The sequence below is a fragment of the Cryptotermes secundus genome, unplaced genomic scaffold (assembly GCF_002891405.2).
Source record: "Cryptotermes secundus unplaced genomic scaffold, Csec_1.0 scaffold529, whole genome shotgun sequence".
NCBI classification, from domain to species: Eukaryota; Metazoa; Arthropoda; class Insecta; order Blattodea; family Kalotermitidae; genus Cryptotermes; species Cryptotermes secundus.
Window position 1 is genome coordinate 393,636 of NW_019737988.1, and position 16,328 is coordinate 409,963.

General features: G+C 36.8%; 1 protein-coding gene across 5 annotated transcripts in view; it reads left to right on the top strand.

Moving 5' to 3' along the window:
• Positions 1-15,914, top strand: part of LOC111870633 (protein inturned) — a 34,101-nt gene extending 18,187 nt beyond the window's left edge. For all 5 annotated transcript variants that reach the window (XM_023863086.2, XM_023863089.2, XM_023863088.2 and 2 more), the window contains 13 exons: positions 675-728; positions 2,181-2,243; positions 2,674-2,916; positions 4,028-4,077; positions 5,855-5,956; positions 6,888-7,030; positions 9,091-9,201; positions 9,329-9,546; positions 11,180-11,274; positions 12,156-12,342; positions 12,869-13,011; positions 13,652-13,809; positions 14,669-15,914. In XM_023863086.2, the coding sequence (XP_023718854.1) occupies positions 675-728; positions 2,181-2,243; positions 2,674-2,916; positions 4,028-4,077; positions 5,855-5,956; positions 6,888-7,030; positions 9,091-9,201; positions 9,329-9,546; positions 11,180-11,274; positions 12,156-12,342; positions 12,869-13,011; positions 13,652-13,763 (1,521 nt within the window). In that variant the 3' untranslated portion in view covers positions 13,764-13,809; positions 14,669-15,914. The remainder of the gene's footprint in view (positions 1-674; positions 729-2,180; positions 2,244-2,673; positions 2,917-4,027; positions 4,078-5,854; positions 5,957-6,887; positions 7,031-9,090; positions 9,202-9,328; positions 9,547-11,179; positions 11,275-12,155; positions 12,343-12,868; positions 13,012-13,651; positions 13,810-14,668) is intronic.
• The last annotated feature ends 414 nt before the right edge of the window (positions 15,915-16,328 follow it).

Sequence of the window (16,328 nt, forward strand, 5' to 3'; positions counted from 1 at the left end):
CCCCCAGGAAGATTCCTGGTGCTCATTTTTGTTAGAGGCTGAGTCAACCCCAGGGTCATAGTGTGGCTGGAAGGATTAGGTAAATTGAAAAAAGTCCACCTCATCAGGACTCAAACCCACAACCTTCTGGCTTGTATCATAGTGCCTTAACCAACTACACTACTGTGTACCCCAGTAGTTGAAATTTGTGTGAATGAAAATTATGTGCAGAAGCAGATCACTAAGTATGTAACTATTAATTTGTAATGTTTGCTACTCTGACTGTACAGATTTGAACATTTGAAGGAAAGTAGATATCATAATTTCTTCCAAGAAATAATGTGTTATTTTACTCTATTTTGTTACTTCAGTTCCCCCCTACATTTTATTTGGTAGGTCTTGGTTGTGAAACTTACTCTGTAAGTCTTTTGAAGTTAAAGGTAAAAGTAAAGTTGCCCAAAGACAATGCAGTTTTCTCCTTCCCCCCCCNCCCCCCCCAATCCAAATTTTCCTTCACACTGCATATTTGTAATGATAATGTCCATTCAAGAGACCATCAATAAAATGGTTATACATTTTTACATTTATGACTATTCTGGGATAATACAAGCATGGATCCGCTTTGTTGTCCTAAAATGAAAACAGAAAAGGAAGTAGTAAGATACATTTTATTTTACTTCTTTTGTTTCCATTAGGTGCAACTTGATGAAGTACTGAGTGAACTGGAATCAAATGATTTTGGTGATATGGTAAGTAAATATGAGACAATCCAAAATTGCCTATTTTGGAAAACTTGCTAAACTTCCTTTAGAGTTTTGTTCTTAAGATAGTATATAATTGTAATAAGACAGCATCAGATGTAAGATGACCCCTCTTCATAGCGAAGAATTTTGTAGGAAATAAATGTTACCACTTGTCCATATTTAATTCTTAGACACATTTCCCTGGCACATAGTTTTTCCCCCCATCTCTTCATTAGGACCCATTTTAGGTCCACAGAATTCCCTTCTGCTTCACCAGTTGTGCTTCATCTTTCCTTTATAATGACACATTGTTCACAGAGAATCATTAACCTCTTCTGTGTACCATGTCTGATAATCAGGGCCCGGATTTTGGTGACCTGAAAATATTTAAAAAACGACCGAAAAGTCCAGAAAAATGACCTAAAATATGACCCAAAAATGTAATATGGAGAGCCCAGATTTTTATGACCTGAAAATATTCAAAAAATTACCTATAAAATGACCTAAAGGAGAAAAGAAAGAACGCTTCGCTTCCATGTTATTCACATTTCAGAAAACATATGAAGAAAAATTCCCTAAAATGGCCAAAAATGACAAGAAATACCCTTAAAAGTCCAAAAATTTACCAAAAAATTACCTATAAAGTTTACATTTCTGTAACCAGCAGCCCGTATCCGAGATTTATATATTTAGGAGCATCGCATAGGATACAAGGGAAAAAAGATGACATGCCATCAATATCCGGGCCCTGCTGATAACTATTACTCGAGTTTGGCATGGTATGCAGTTCATGAGAATGAAGGAATAAGCATATCAAGAGAGTTTGTTGTGTTAAGTGGTCTCTCATATCACATGCTTTATAAATTTTTTGTTTAAACATATGCATTTGTCATAAAGGAAGACCCTGAGATACTAACTGCTATAGTTGTTCAGTATTAGACTTTTGTCTCCACATTCTCCAGACTGATTCTGGGGCCCACCCTGCTTCCTATCTAATGGGTGCCAGAGGCTCTTTCCCCAGGAATAAAGCAGCTGGAGTGTGTAACTAACCACTCATCTCCAACTACTGCCGAGGTCAAAAAAACATGGATCTATATATCCACTCCCCAATACGCCTTCATGGCTAGTGCTTAATTAGTTAAGCACAGGGACAATTTTACTTCTTATGTTTCAGTGTTCTGTATCTGTCTTGAGAACTGCTGAATTTTTTTTGGTGGGAAGTATACTTTTGTTGTCAGGTCCAGTTCTGGTTAAAACTAAACAGTAGTGGCTGATACTTTGTATGGAGTCCAGTGGTGAAGTTTTGTGAATATGAAGATAATCCTTTGGATGCCACAAAAGCCATAATCAGCTGAATAACTATCAGCATTTCAAGATAGAGCTTGTTCTGTGGACTTAGTTAGACTTGAGATTTAAATGTGCCATAAAAATTACTTGTACTGTTGGTTTCTGTTTCAGAGTGAAGATAACACCAGTTGTCAAAGACTGTACACTGTCATTGGCACATGTATATACCATAAGGTATTACTGATTTCTATTCTAATATTATGGTTGAATCATATACATAAAATATTATAATATTTCCAGTTTTCACAATTTTTCTATGTCTGATCTAGTTGCTAGATGATGATGATGATGACGATGACAACGACGACGATGATATCCAGTCTTTTTATGGTGCAAAAAGTTATCTAGTTCAACTCCTTTGCTTGCTTAGCAGATATTTAATGCATAAAGCGATCATGTGCAGCACCATGGTGATAAATAATATAAAGCATGTGATGTCACTTCCTTCTCTGCTTTCAGTAACCTTTTTTCTTAACGGGAATATGTATCATAAGATTTTCATAATAAATAATTCCATTATTTCAGGTCAGCTTATATTAAGACACTTATGACCACTTATGTAGCCTTATATGTTCTCATGCACACTTCACCTTTTCCATTTCAGGGATATCTACTGGCTTCTCATTTAGCCAGGGCAGACCTTGTGGATGTACACACATTCTGTCGTCAGCAGGGTCTCTTGCATTTGGGACGTTCCGAACCTGTACGTTCTTTGGTTTTATGGCGAGAGGTGTTTCCTGCCTCATGTAATAGAGGGTTAGCTGAACCAGTGGTGTCCTACACACCCACTTCCACCTCACCATACCAACCACCACAGGGAAGATGGTTCCTTTTGATTGTTGGGAAGGTAAATAACACATTGTTATGTTGCCTTATGTAAAGGTTTGTTAAAGTGAAGCACCATCTCAATACAGAAACATTAGACTTGTTGGCAAGACAGCTAATTCATCAAACAACTTGAATTTATTTTGTGAGCAAAGTATTGTGGTGAGCTGCCAAAAGGAACAGAAGACATGTCAATTGATAGGCAGTGGCTGCGATAAGAATATATACTTCCATGGAAATGCAGTACCAGTGGACCGTTGCCTAGGAATACCTTAAGCAACAAACGCATTTCCCCGCAAATGAAGGGACAACAAAAGGTTCATTGCATAACAGCGGCCAAGACCAGAGGCTCCTACATGGTGCACTCTATTCCGTCCGAGACCAGGTTATAGAAATCCAGCTTCTACGAGACCAGTCAATTCTTATTGTAGCTCCGACTAGAGCAGAAGCAAGCTCGCATCCGACAAAGGGAACAGAAGACTTCACCAAGATTAATGGTGCAAGAAGTAATTATAATAGTCTTGTAAGAAATGCCTGACGACGTTATAAGTTGATGATAATTGTACTTGTAAGTGTAGAAGAGATTGGCCAATAAATATTCATTCAAATCCAAAACCCACACAATTTCTTGTTGCATTGCCTAGCAAACACACAACAGTATCAAATTGAAGACAAATACAATGCCAGCTTGGTATAGACCAAATGCTGCATGTGCTGTGAATCGATACTAGACTCAGTACTATTATGAGACACTGCATGAAACTGATTTGTTGTAACACTCTTTGTCCTAAATATGTAAAAGAAATACTATAAGTGAATATTATGATTCTAAGTGAAATGTTAACAGTCAACATTTGTGCTGCCTGTTGAATGCTCTGTTCATTTGGCCAGTTGAAAAACTGTCCTCAGTTTAGTACCTTCATCAGGTAACGAAGAGCAAACGGATCTGTTAACACGTTTTCTCTATGCTTTCAGTTTCGTGCTGGATACATTCGTAGTGTATAAACTGTGTATTCTGATATGTGCATTATCTCTAGTTAAGAGGCCTCTAGAGACATGTTGGCATATGATATATCTTATTCCCCCCTCTTTGAGCTTCGAATTTTTTTAAATTTTCTCAACTTTTATTAAAGGGACAAGAAATGTTGGTGGTTCTCTTGGAGTCAGGAGGATGCACAGTTAGGTATGTATAACATAATTTATCTCTCTCTGTTTCCCTTGTGTGTGTGCATGTGCACACACACACACACAGACTGATATAATGGGTCTGATGAAAGCCAGGAGCCAACTCAGAACCCTATAAGTTTTAGTAGTTGTACTATTTAATACTTTGTATGCATCATGTCCAAAACTGTATTGTTGTTACTTATTTTTGATATCCTGATAATATTTTCAGAAGATTATCTTAAAGTCTTATTTGGTCAGAAAGCATTTTAAAAATGAAGGCCCAAAGGGCCTTAAGAAGAAATGACATATTTATGGGCAAATTGTATTAAGAGAGAGACATACACACACACAGACACACAAGGTCACAGTGTGATATAATACTTTAGCATATATCACTGTGCAGTGATTGCTGTGTAGATGGAAATTCAGGCAGGCCAGTGAACAGGTCATGTGGGCAGTAATTTGTAATACAAATAAAAAATCATCATATCACAGCCTATCACATTGCTGTGCTATTGTCGTTCATTTAAAACTGTTACTCAGTGCTTGTATGTGCATGGTCTGTGGTGGAGGACAGAGAAAAGTATAAGCAGTTTTCTACAGATTCCCATGAGGAAAACTGAATATGTTAGAAATGGACAGAGAAGTAAAGAACTTGGAGGAAACAGGAAGTCTGTGCAACAGTGTTCATGAAGGACAGGCAGAAGTTTGAGAAGAACATTGTGTCAGATACAGCTGGACCATGGAGGAAAGAAATCATCCAGATTACAAGCAATATGCATATGGTTTGTAGGAATGATAGTTTTAAAAAAGGCCACTGTTAATAGAATTATTTTGCAAGTGAATAGAGGCCTTTTTTCATTCATTTGTTGAAGCTAAGTGTAAGGACAATACAGAACAGTTCCATTGAACACAGATTAGTTAAGAAAGCAAGGGGATAGCTATTACAGGTCATAGTGGAATGTGAAATGTACTGATCAGCAGACCTGACAATACTACCCATGAAGAAACAGAAGTCTTAATAGAACAGTGAGGTGGTTGGATGAGATTCAGGGCCACAAACAGACCAGTAGGATACAAAGTGTGTTGCTCTCAAGGACAATGATCTGCTGATGAAATGACAGCATATTATGATTTCAGTATTTTAGCAGGTAGACTCAACTCGTTACTGGGTAATTACTTCAAACAATGAAACAACATTTGCTGCTAGGGAACAGATTCTTAATAAGCAAGTATATGCAGATGTTGCTGGGTAATGACTTCACAAACAAGCAAGTTCCCATGGAAACAATTGCAATACAATGGTGAATGGGCTTTTCTACACGATCTGTGCTGAGATGTTATAATGAAAACAAGTTCAGAAGTCAGTTGGCAGAGAGTTGTAGCGGTGTCATTTGTAAGGGAGTCTGTTAAGAGAAGACTTTGTTGCTGCAGTTGAAGAATCCCCACTATTAGAAGCAGTTAACAGACTAGTGAAGACAAACTTAAAAGCCTTAGCATGTGCTGTAGTGATTTTTAAAGTTTGGAAATTAGCAATAGTGTTTTAGTAATTTGTAGTTACAAGTGGTCAGTAAATCCAATCATCATTCCAAAACCCCGTCTGTCGTCACACATACATGTGAAACTGTGTTAAAGAAATGGAAGTAGAAATATACTAGACAGTAGATTAAGACAGTTTGAAATAAATTATATTTTGCAACAGCTGTGCTCATGATTAAAGAAATTATACTGAATTTCCAGTATGATGCCTATGTTGGCAATCCTGTACAGTGATTATTGTGACTATGTTACAGGTTGGAGGGACCCATTGGACCAGATGTATGTTATGTTGAACAGGCTCAAGATACATTGGTATATATTCAGAAGTTGGGTATTCCAGCTATAGCTGCCAAATGGTATGCACTAATACCTATTGACCCTGTACTTTATCGAGCTTACAAGATAAAAAGACCGATTCGAACTGTATATTCCAAAGATATTCGAAAGCGAATAACGAAACAGCAAGGACTATCTTTAATCATGGTATTTGCTTCATATCATCTTTGAGATTTTGGAGAACTTGTGACTTACTGCCTCCTGAGATCAGTCCTTCTTGACAAGCTAATGGTCACTCTGCTGGTCAAAATCTTTGTCTTTTATATGGAACTCAAAGGTTCATTCCTATGTTCACACGACGCCCTCACCAAGTCCTATTACAAGGCAGATGAGTTCTTCATACTGTCTTTTCTGTCATAATATTACCCTCTGATCTATACCTGTCCCTTCCAAGCGGTCTCATTCCTTCACATTTTACAAACAAACTTTTGTATTCATTTTTCACTTTTCTGTTCATGCAGGATATCCCACCAAGCTGACTTAGTAATGAACCTTCAGATTCCATAGGAAGTAACTGAGTTATTATAATTTTCTCAAAAAGGACTGGCCCATGGAGTTACTTTGTTGCTTCAAAGCATGGTATAATATTGAAATTTTTGGCATAGGTTTAGAAATATCCAATTTTAAATTAGAAACATTTAATTAAATTTTGTATGACACTTTGTATTTTAATTATTTTTATTTAACAGTGGCTCCTATCCATTGGAATTCACTATACTTCGATTTTGTATTTGATTATCTTTATATTCAAATGGAGATTAAGAAAATGACATCTCTCATGCTTGCTTCATTTCTTATCTGCCACCATGATGTGGTTTAGCAGAGTTTTGTAGAATGTAACAATATTGTTTGAGTTTTTTTCTTTTCAGACTTGCATGGTAGAGAAAAATACAGGTAGCAATAAACAGTCTGTGAGCATATACTGACAGTGCCACAACATAATTCTTACAGGTTAGCATCGGGTCCACGTCCACAGGTGATATCTCCTGAGTTGGTTCCCGTGCGCAGAACTTCGCCCAGACGAACTGACAATCTTCTTGGATTTGTTCGGTCTGCTGATACATCAACTCCATCTAAACATACATCACTAGCGAGTATGTGTTAGTTATTTATTTCATAAATTTAATTCTGCTTCCAGTCTTTTTGGCAAGATTTGGTTTTATCATGAAGTACATTATATTATTCTGCGACTCTTTCTCACTTAATCTGTTTTGTTGTTTTATTTATCACTGGTCCCAACTTCTTCCCCCAATATAATTTCCTTCATATACAAACAGATGAAGAATAGGTTCCTACTGTTGTCTTTTCCTCCACAAACCTTCCTTTTCTGTTTGTTTGCTAGCTAAGTCTAGCTCCTCCAGATTACCGAATTGTGTAGTTCACCTTTACTACAGTGGAACCTGTTTTATGTTTTCTTACCACTCGTCTTCTCACCCCTATGTTGGGCTCCATTATAACCGTCCATCCTCTTTGCCCACCATTGGTTTCCAATCATGACTGCCTTTTGCCGACTTTACGTCACTTAGTAGTTCCTTTACCTGTATCCCTTCCTCTCCCTGTTCTGCGGCTCACCTGCACCTTGTGCCTGGACACCTCCACACTGCCCTCCTTCCTCTTTGTCGTGGATGTCGAGAAGTTAGGTGGGAAGGGAGGAGAATTGTGGTTGCTGGTGCTAGTAGGCAAGGGTTCGGTTCCTGTACACTTATTAAGGTGTCTTGCAAGTAAGGAAAGTCGGGAGTAGCTGGGTTCTGCTCTGTAATGGGTAGAGATGAGTTCTTATCCCGGGTCATATGAGCCTGGCTCAGGCAGGGCAGGAAGATCCTAATGCTACAATCACCTACACCACTTCAAGACTTTTGCACTTCAGTAATTATTTAATTAATTTCAGCTCACTGAACACAACGGAAGCCCTAATAGTTACGCTTATTTGGATTGAACTTGTAATACTCCTAGTGAAGTGACCTAGTTTTTGAGTCTGACTTGGTGGAAAGTTAAATGAAGACTGTCTGAGGTAGAATGCACTCTCTCTGAATCCTGAGGTCCACGAACCACAGACTCCAAGAGAAATACACTCCTCCAACATGTGCCATTGGTTTAGTTTAAAAATTAGGAGGTTCCCTAAATTTATATTTCCAGTCATGTTGCTTTGCTATGTGATTCTGGCAGTTATTGACCTAATGCTAAGGTTGACAGTGACTTGATGTATTAAGATCAGGGGATGAAGCCCAGGCACTCCCACTTCTAAGTTATAGCTGTTCCAAGCTGTCAGCTCTCAGATTCTCAAAGACTTTCCAACTCTGCTGAAACTGCCAGAATTCCAGGAAATGTACCAGATGTTACTTCCTGTCCACATAGCAAAACTTGAACTATGTCACTTCTGAGTGTAAAAAGTTGGCTATCTGCCGGATCTCTGTTTGTACATTACGTGATCTTAACTTAATATAAATTGAATTAATACAAAAGGGTCCAGCAAATTATGATGAACGGTTACAGTTTCCTTCACTTTGTCTTCCTTCTTGTAGGAATTCTAACTAAACTGTCTCAGTTTTGAATTTCATCTAAAGGCTTTTCTTAGTTTAGACCTCAGAATTCACCATTGTGGTCCAAGAATCTCATTTGTGAATGTGTTCACAATATATTTTTACCTGACTTCAAGAATGACATTTGTATGGTAGTAACAGAAATTGATAATTTGAACACACATTGGGTAAGACGGATGTTCATCTACATATTCTTTGTTGTAGATAATTCTTGGCAGTAAAAGTGTTGTCAAGATCCACCTGTACAGTAGTAGTAGATTGAGGAAGTATTGTCTTATTGTATATTGTAAATTCACTCTCTTTTTTTCCCCCTCCTTCCACAGCTTGTAACTGTTATTATAGTCCCCATTCATGATATTGATTGATTTGTAATTTCTTTAAAGATATTTCTTCAGCTGCTTAAGCTGTGTGTCAAGTGATAGGATGATTTGTGAACAATGCCTTGAGAAGAATGTGAAAAGAAGTGGACATGAAGATGAAATTGAGCAAAATTTAAGTGGGTGGTGTTAGAAGGTTCCATTGTTCCCCTTCCCTGTAGATACTGTAGGATCATGATTTGGTTCTTGAAGCAGTCATCTCTCTGTTGTATTAAATAATGTAGTTTTCCTTTGTAGGTGGTAGTGCCTTATCTCTCACTTCTCCATATAGCAAGAAACCAGTGGAAGTTACTTCAATACTTAAACGTCGGAATAGTCCTGACAGAGGAACTGTTTACACAGCTTCAGGTAATACACATATTGATTTTCTTTATGAATTTGAGATCTAAGGTAAAATGAGTAATCCTTAGTTGTAATGAAAATAGAACTGTGGTATTAAAATTCTAATATGGACTATATTTAATGACATTTACAGGTTTCTCAGTACAAGGCTCAACTTCAGAGGATTCAGCCAGTCAAGCAGCCAGTGTAGTGAGTGAAGTGAGTGATGAGGCTGCTCCTATACTAGGTCGACGAGCAGAGAGAGAACGGGGCAGTCACCGTGGTAGTGATACAAGTGCTACACCCAGCCGCCTTACTGACTCACATTCAGAACACTCTGATGATTCAGATTCTGACTGGGAGCTGCAGAGGGTGTGTAATACTTCCATGAAAATTCTGTGGTTTCCCCTCTCTTCATATCCCCACCCCCCAAGTTTGAAACTTATTTAGGTTGACTGCATGTCATAATTTTCTCAGTCTCTCCAGCCCAGTGTTAGCTAGGTGAGCACTTTAAAATAAGCAACAAAGGCTTTCTTCCAAATTCTTAACCAGTCACCATTCATGATGATTGTCTCTTCTCATTCAGTATTATATAACCTCCACAGTTTTGAATAGTTTTAGTCATTGCTTTTATATATATATATATAATATGATATATTTTAATTATTTTAATTCTAGTCACATGATTATGTACCACATTCCTTTGCATAATTATCCCACTTCTTTTACACAGTATTTCAGAATTAAAACAACGTGGGCCAGTTATGTAGTTCAGAACAATTTAATCATACTGTTTTGGGACATAAGGGGATTTCACTTGTGACTTGTTGGGATATGGGAGACTGCAGTGTAAACAGTATTGTGTTCGGTAAATGTATCAGTGACTTCAGTAACCTTAAAAAAACTGAACAGAATTTAGGTAAAGGTTATGTGAAGCATGAAATCAGAATGATAACAGGAAAATGCCTAGGGTAACAATAATAGCCAGGGCTTATCAAGCCAGCTCATCTGCTTGCCTGTGTTAAGTGAAAAATGAAGGCCAACAAATAAAAAAAAATCATAATTTATTCATTAATAATCTTCTCTGCCCTCCTTTTTTATTTCTCCAGAAATATTGAACAGTAAAGTTATTACTGGCACAGGTATGAGGGCCTTTGTTCACTTTGCACTGATATGTTTGAATGTCAAGATGTACATAAAAGATCAGAGTGTTATGTAATTATAGTAGCATTTTTAAGCATGGTTCTCTTGTCAGCACATGTTTTATGATTAGAGGTTTTGTCTGACTGGTGAACTGAGCCAGTATTTATTGACACCTCAGAAGCATGTAAGTAAAAGAGGGGCATTTATATGGTGCAGATATAATATTTTTATAAATTGGATGGGGCAGTTACAGGAGAAAATAAAGTAATGGTGAGCATATTGCATCAGTGAAATAATGAAAGTTATATTTTAAATATATGACAGACAGTAAAGTGGATTGAGTGAAGTAATACAGCAACCACAAAGAAAAGTCTTTGTATGAAAGCGTGTGCTGTTTATGTTTCTGCTGATTAGTGGTGTAAATCACAGTTGTAGATGCACAGAGAGACACTTGATGATATGAAAGTGAAACACATTGTGCTAAATGTGCACGGTTGTAAAGTGTAAAATACAATATGTACTCTATACCTGTGACTGAGCACAGGAGAGCAATTGTATATTTTAAAAATTACTCTTATAAGCCACATGTACTGTCTAATCTAAAAACAAAATCTTGTTTTGCTGTTCACATTGCCAGTGCTGCATTAAATTTTCAATAACCTCACATCTGGATTGATGCACTTCAGTTTGAATTTTATGGATAGGTCATGTCTAGCCTCCCCCTTTAATTAAAGGAACCTGGATATCAAGTGCCATAGACTGATATGTTCAGTGTGTTAGTCCTTAAATCAGATTAAATTCAATTAATATTCGGTCCTGGTCTTCTTAAAATATTTTTTCATAAGTTTATCTTCCTTTGCAGAGTCAGAATCACCAGTGGAACCAGAATAGTCAGTTTGACTTGTCTGACATGTCACAATCTTTGCTTAGTGATGTCAGTGATATATTACCTTCAAAGTAAGTACGGCAATGTGAGGGGATAGTGTAGCTCAGCATGACATTATCATTATTTATTCAGAGAATTGGTGGTGTTATAAAAGAGTAGCTTAGGTATTCATACTTCACCTGGTTTTTCATAAAATGAACTGTACTGAAATAATGAAATTGCATGTTATATCACAAGCTTTTAACAAACTTCACAAACACTTTAAAGTGTTACAGGACACATTGACCTCTTAACTGACATAATGAAGCTTGTATAGTGCAAGAAACAAACACTGAGTTTTCCCTACCTGTAATTTAATTTAGGTTCTAAGAATGAAAGAATATGACATACATTATTTCTGTTGTGTACTGCCCTGATTCTGCATGGTGCTAAGGTTTTGTAAATACTAAATACATTTTTTATGCATTTAGATGATGTACATTAAACTGAATATGGTTTACTAATGGGGAGACAGAGAGGAAGGATAACAAGTATAGTTAGTGCCTCGTAACTTTAGCCGCGCGGAAAGGTAAACACTGTTGTGGAGGACACAAAGCTGTACATTTGCTGTGGTGACATTCAGAGCTACTCCCCGAGCAGAAAAGTTTGCCTTCGGAGACCACGAGTAGTACTGTACACCTGACCACACTCCAAACTACATTCCAAACTGGTAGTACCCATGCTGACGTAAGCTGATAAGACTGCTCTGTGAGAGATGTTATGACCCCTCTACCATGGCTAGAGTTCCAAGAAACTAACAGTATCAGGAAGACAGAAGTATTTTATATTACAGAAGGAATATGCATAAAGAAAATTATGTGTATGTAAGATATACCATCTATCAGTATGATGGACTTTTTATGTTGTTTGAAAAATGGAAATGTTGAATTGGTATGCGTTGTTTGAATTCCAGATTAACTGCTGGTGATAGTAATACCCTGTTTCATTATGTGCATCTGGACTTCACTGAAGGAATTTTGCTATGTCCACCTATTAACAGAGAACAGGTGCAGTCGGAGAGGTTGCAAGAGATTCTCCATCACTTCAGGCGCAGCTGTCAAGTAATACATGTTGTATTGCGTAATGCTGTTCGCTTCAAGGTATGTCTGCAATGAAATCTGGCTGCTCTTTCAATTGTGTTATCAATAATATATTCACTACTAGGCTTTTACATTCCAGTTGAAACCTCTAAGAGTGAAGTGATCATAGTTAAGTATACCAGCATTAACATTTTTGTTTATATAAACAAATGTTTCTATACAATATGTGTTAAGAATCAATACATATTTCACTTCTCAAAATTTATACTGTTACATTTGTAGGTTTGGTGACAGTGCAATGATCATTGCTGGAGGAGATGCAGAAAATTTCAAATATTGGTGATTGTTCTCATTTTTTAGAAGTTGCAACAGAATTGTGTGAGCTTGTCGGTAGTTTGTAAGAAATAATTTCTGCTCATCCTCAAGAATGGTCACAGAAAAATTCTTTGGTGAGGATAGTGGTTTGTGAATTATTCCAGTTGTAACAATGCCCAATGCTGTAATATTTTCTTGTATAAAGAACTTCAGATATTGTTCTAAATAACAAATTTAATTATATAATATTGCTCATTTCATGATGTTTCAGAAACTTATGGGCCAAGAAATATCAAAGTCTTTAATTAACAAGTCCTTAATTGCAATTAAGGAGCATGGAGTCCTTTTTGAGTGTACACCAAATGATGGAGAGTGTACCAAAAAGTCTGGACCATTTACATACTGGGTAGTTGGGTGAGTTTAAAGTTTTATTAACCTGCAGAAAGCAAATATTATGGAATGAATGACAGTTACTGTCTAGATCAGCAGTAAGAAATCTAGCATATGGTCTGTATGCTGCAAAGGGCTAACACACAAACATGGAACTAAAATTATTAGTTCTTATAAACAGTTAAAATGAAATACTATATATTTACTTTAGACAATTAAAAGTAATTTTTAGAAGTTCAATTTGTGAAAGCATTGGCAGCAATTCATTCTGGCTTACGTGTCCATTAACGTATTACATGGTGCAGTATTACATTTGATAACTTGTAACACTCTACTTTTGTATAGACATGTGAAATGTAAAATTCTGAAAATAAAAATGTAAGCATTATGTATACCCTAACTAATTAACTGATTCCCATAGCAAAGTCCTGATTGTCCTTTATTTGGTCAAGAAATTCCACACCTTTTATGGAACTGAGTGATACATTGCCATGTTCATAAGAGCCCATCACTGGACCCTGTCCTGAGGCAGTTGAATCCATTCTTTGTCCTCACATCCTGTTTCTTTATCTGAATTCAGGTATAGCCTTAGAGAACAGAACCATTGATAACTTGATAAAAGAATTATACAATTAAATAAGTAAGAGTGATTTTCTTTTTCCAGACGACTCTTCTTTACCCCTCACCCAAGGGAGGTTTATGTGTGCTACCATGACTCTGCTCCACAAAATATGGTTGAAATTGCTTTTAGACTTGGTCTCAGTGCTTCAGGTTAACTGAGAACCAAATGAGAAGTGGAATCTTAGACGGTAACGCTGTAAGGTATGTGAGAGGAAATGTGTTTGAGGAAACTCATAATCCAGTCACTCTATGGACACTTGTGTGTCATTATTGCTTTAGTGTATTATTGGACTTTTGAGACATATCACTGATGTATAAGTAGTATGGATTACTGGTGATATAAACTTGTAATCAGAAATGACGATGTCTGTGGCACAGACATGTATGTGATAATTAAGTAGAAAATGTTAGCTTCTTCAATGTGACAAGTTTTGATGGGGAAATTGCAGATCTTTCAGAATAGTTCTTTGCTTCCCTCTTCCCCTCCTCCAACACACATTAGTGTTATCCTCCATATAACTGAATATTTAATCATAAAATATCTTAAGTTTCACTATGGACTTGCCATCCTCAGTAATGTCAATATGTAGATTTATTCTCACCATGCTAGAAATGTGGTTTCTTGTACAGATCAGTTTTTCACTCTGCCCTGATTTTGAATCAGCACTTTGAATATTTAGGTCTGGCGTTGAGTGTTCTTTTAACACCATTGTCCATTTCCATATGAGGCTTCCTGTTCACTTTTGTTCCTCTTAATGCTGAAAGCGCAAAATATTTTTCAGAAGTCTCTGTCAGTAATTGTATTTCCTGAAATATAATTTGGCTATGTATAATAATCATAACTATGTTACTGGGCTCTGAATTATCTGTTCTGCTTAGACCACACAAAGAACTATGTAGATTCACATGAGATTATCTTGGGTCTGAATTTGTACACATCTGTTTTTGGATCAGCAAATAGGTCATTGTTTTTGTGTTTTTAGGTTGTTATAAGCATTGTGTGACATGATACTTGTAGCCAACATTAAACCTATGTTATAATGGTACTTGTGTATTTCAGGAACGCCATTTTGTGCAACCAGCAGCAGAATATATATTAATTACAAGGGGACAGGAACATCACGGATTAACTGCATATAATCAAAACTGGGTGAAACAAATTAGGTGGAGACTTGACCCATAATGTCATAATGTGCAATTTGGAATACAATGACCAGAATGTCTCCTGGAAGAAGCTGCTAGAAACTTACTGCTTTGAGGATAAAATAAATAATTAAATATCCTGATTTGTAGCCATGGTCAAGAAGAGTATGTCTGTGGTGAAGAGAACGCAGTAACTAATAATACTCAAGGTTCTCACTGCCCTGAAAATTCAGATTATGGATTATGATTGGATTATGACACCATGTAGGTGGTTACAAACATTTTGGATGAATCTGCTGCTTCTATCATCAGGGTAAGAAATTACTCTGAAATGTTGGTAAGAACCTACCAGACTGCAGGATGTCATTTCCCATAAGGCCACACTCTAAATAATGACTAATGATTATATAGTATATGAGAGAAAGTTAAAAATTAAAGGTAATTTGCATTCACTTAAATAATTGTGTAGGCAACACTAAAAAAGGTGGCAGATGTAAACCTTCACTGATTTGCACCTGATTAGTTTTCAGTGTCTCTTGACTGATGGCTGTTCCATTGATAGAACACACCAGAGAAGGACAGTCATCAGCGATCCAATGTTTGTGATCGGAGGGTTTAAAAACTACAGTAATGTATGGAAGTATGACAATTTATGTGAGCCAGAGAAAAGTTTACAAATAGCTCAGAAGATTGGATAGAGAGCAGACAAGAGTTGATAATGTGTGTTCCAAGAGCTATAGACTGTGATAGTTCTGTTGAAATTAATAAGTGAACAAGTTAGCATATCTGGAAAAAAAGTGAGGAATCCCCACTGATGAAACTGTATCCGAAATGAGTTTCAGCCATGGAGAAAAGTGGTGCAAGAATAGCTTAAGTTTAAACTACAAAAGTTTTATTCTGATGGAACCAAGAAAGTTGTGGATCGCTGGACCAGATGCATTGAATACTATGACCATTACTTGGAAACAAGCCATGTCTGAGACTAGTGTGTTGTTATGTTGTCACAATTGTAATGAAATTCCCCCCTCCCACCTTTATACTTACCTTACTGGAAATGCTTCTGTGGTGGAGGAATATAAATCTTGATCAGTGCTCTCCCTGCTTAATGTACACAATAATTGAAAGTAAGCAGTGCCATTTAATACATGAATTAGTTTGCCTTACGTCATACCTTTTCATTTACAGGAGGCTTGATAAATTAAAGCTGAAGGAAAATGAAGCAAAATGCTTGTGCTCCGAATTCCTTAAATAATAAAATTAACCAGACTGAACAAACTATGGCACCTTTCACATTTTCTTTACTCTGGATGCTAATAGTGGTACAGATCTCTGCTCACATCTTCTCTGTATGGCCATACATTCTAAGACAGCTATCCAGTGGCATTGAGCATTTGCTGAAATTCAGAACCTTTTTGACTGTATTGCTTCATATATTTGCAAGATAGTTGGAATGGTTGCTGGTGATAGTATTTATGGATATCTGGTAGACAAGGCTGACCTGCTGACCAGTGACTTTCTCTTTGGAGGTTACCTGCCAGATGCTTGAAGTTTTCTGCGCAAACTGTAACTACTTTTAA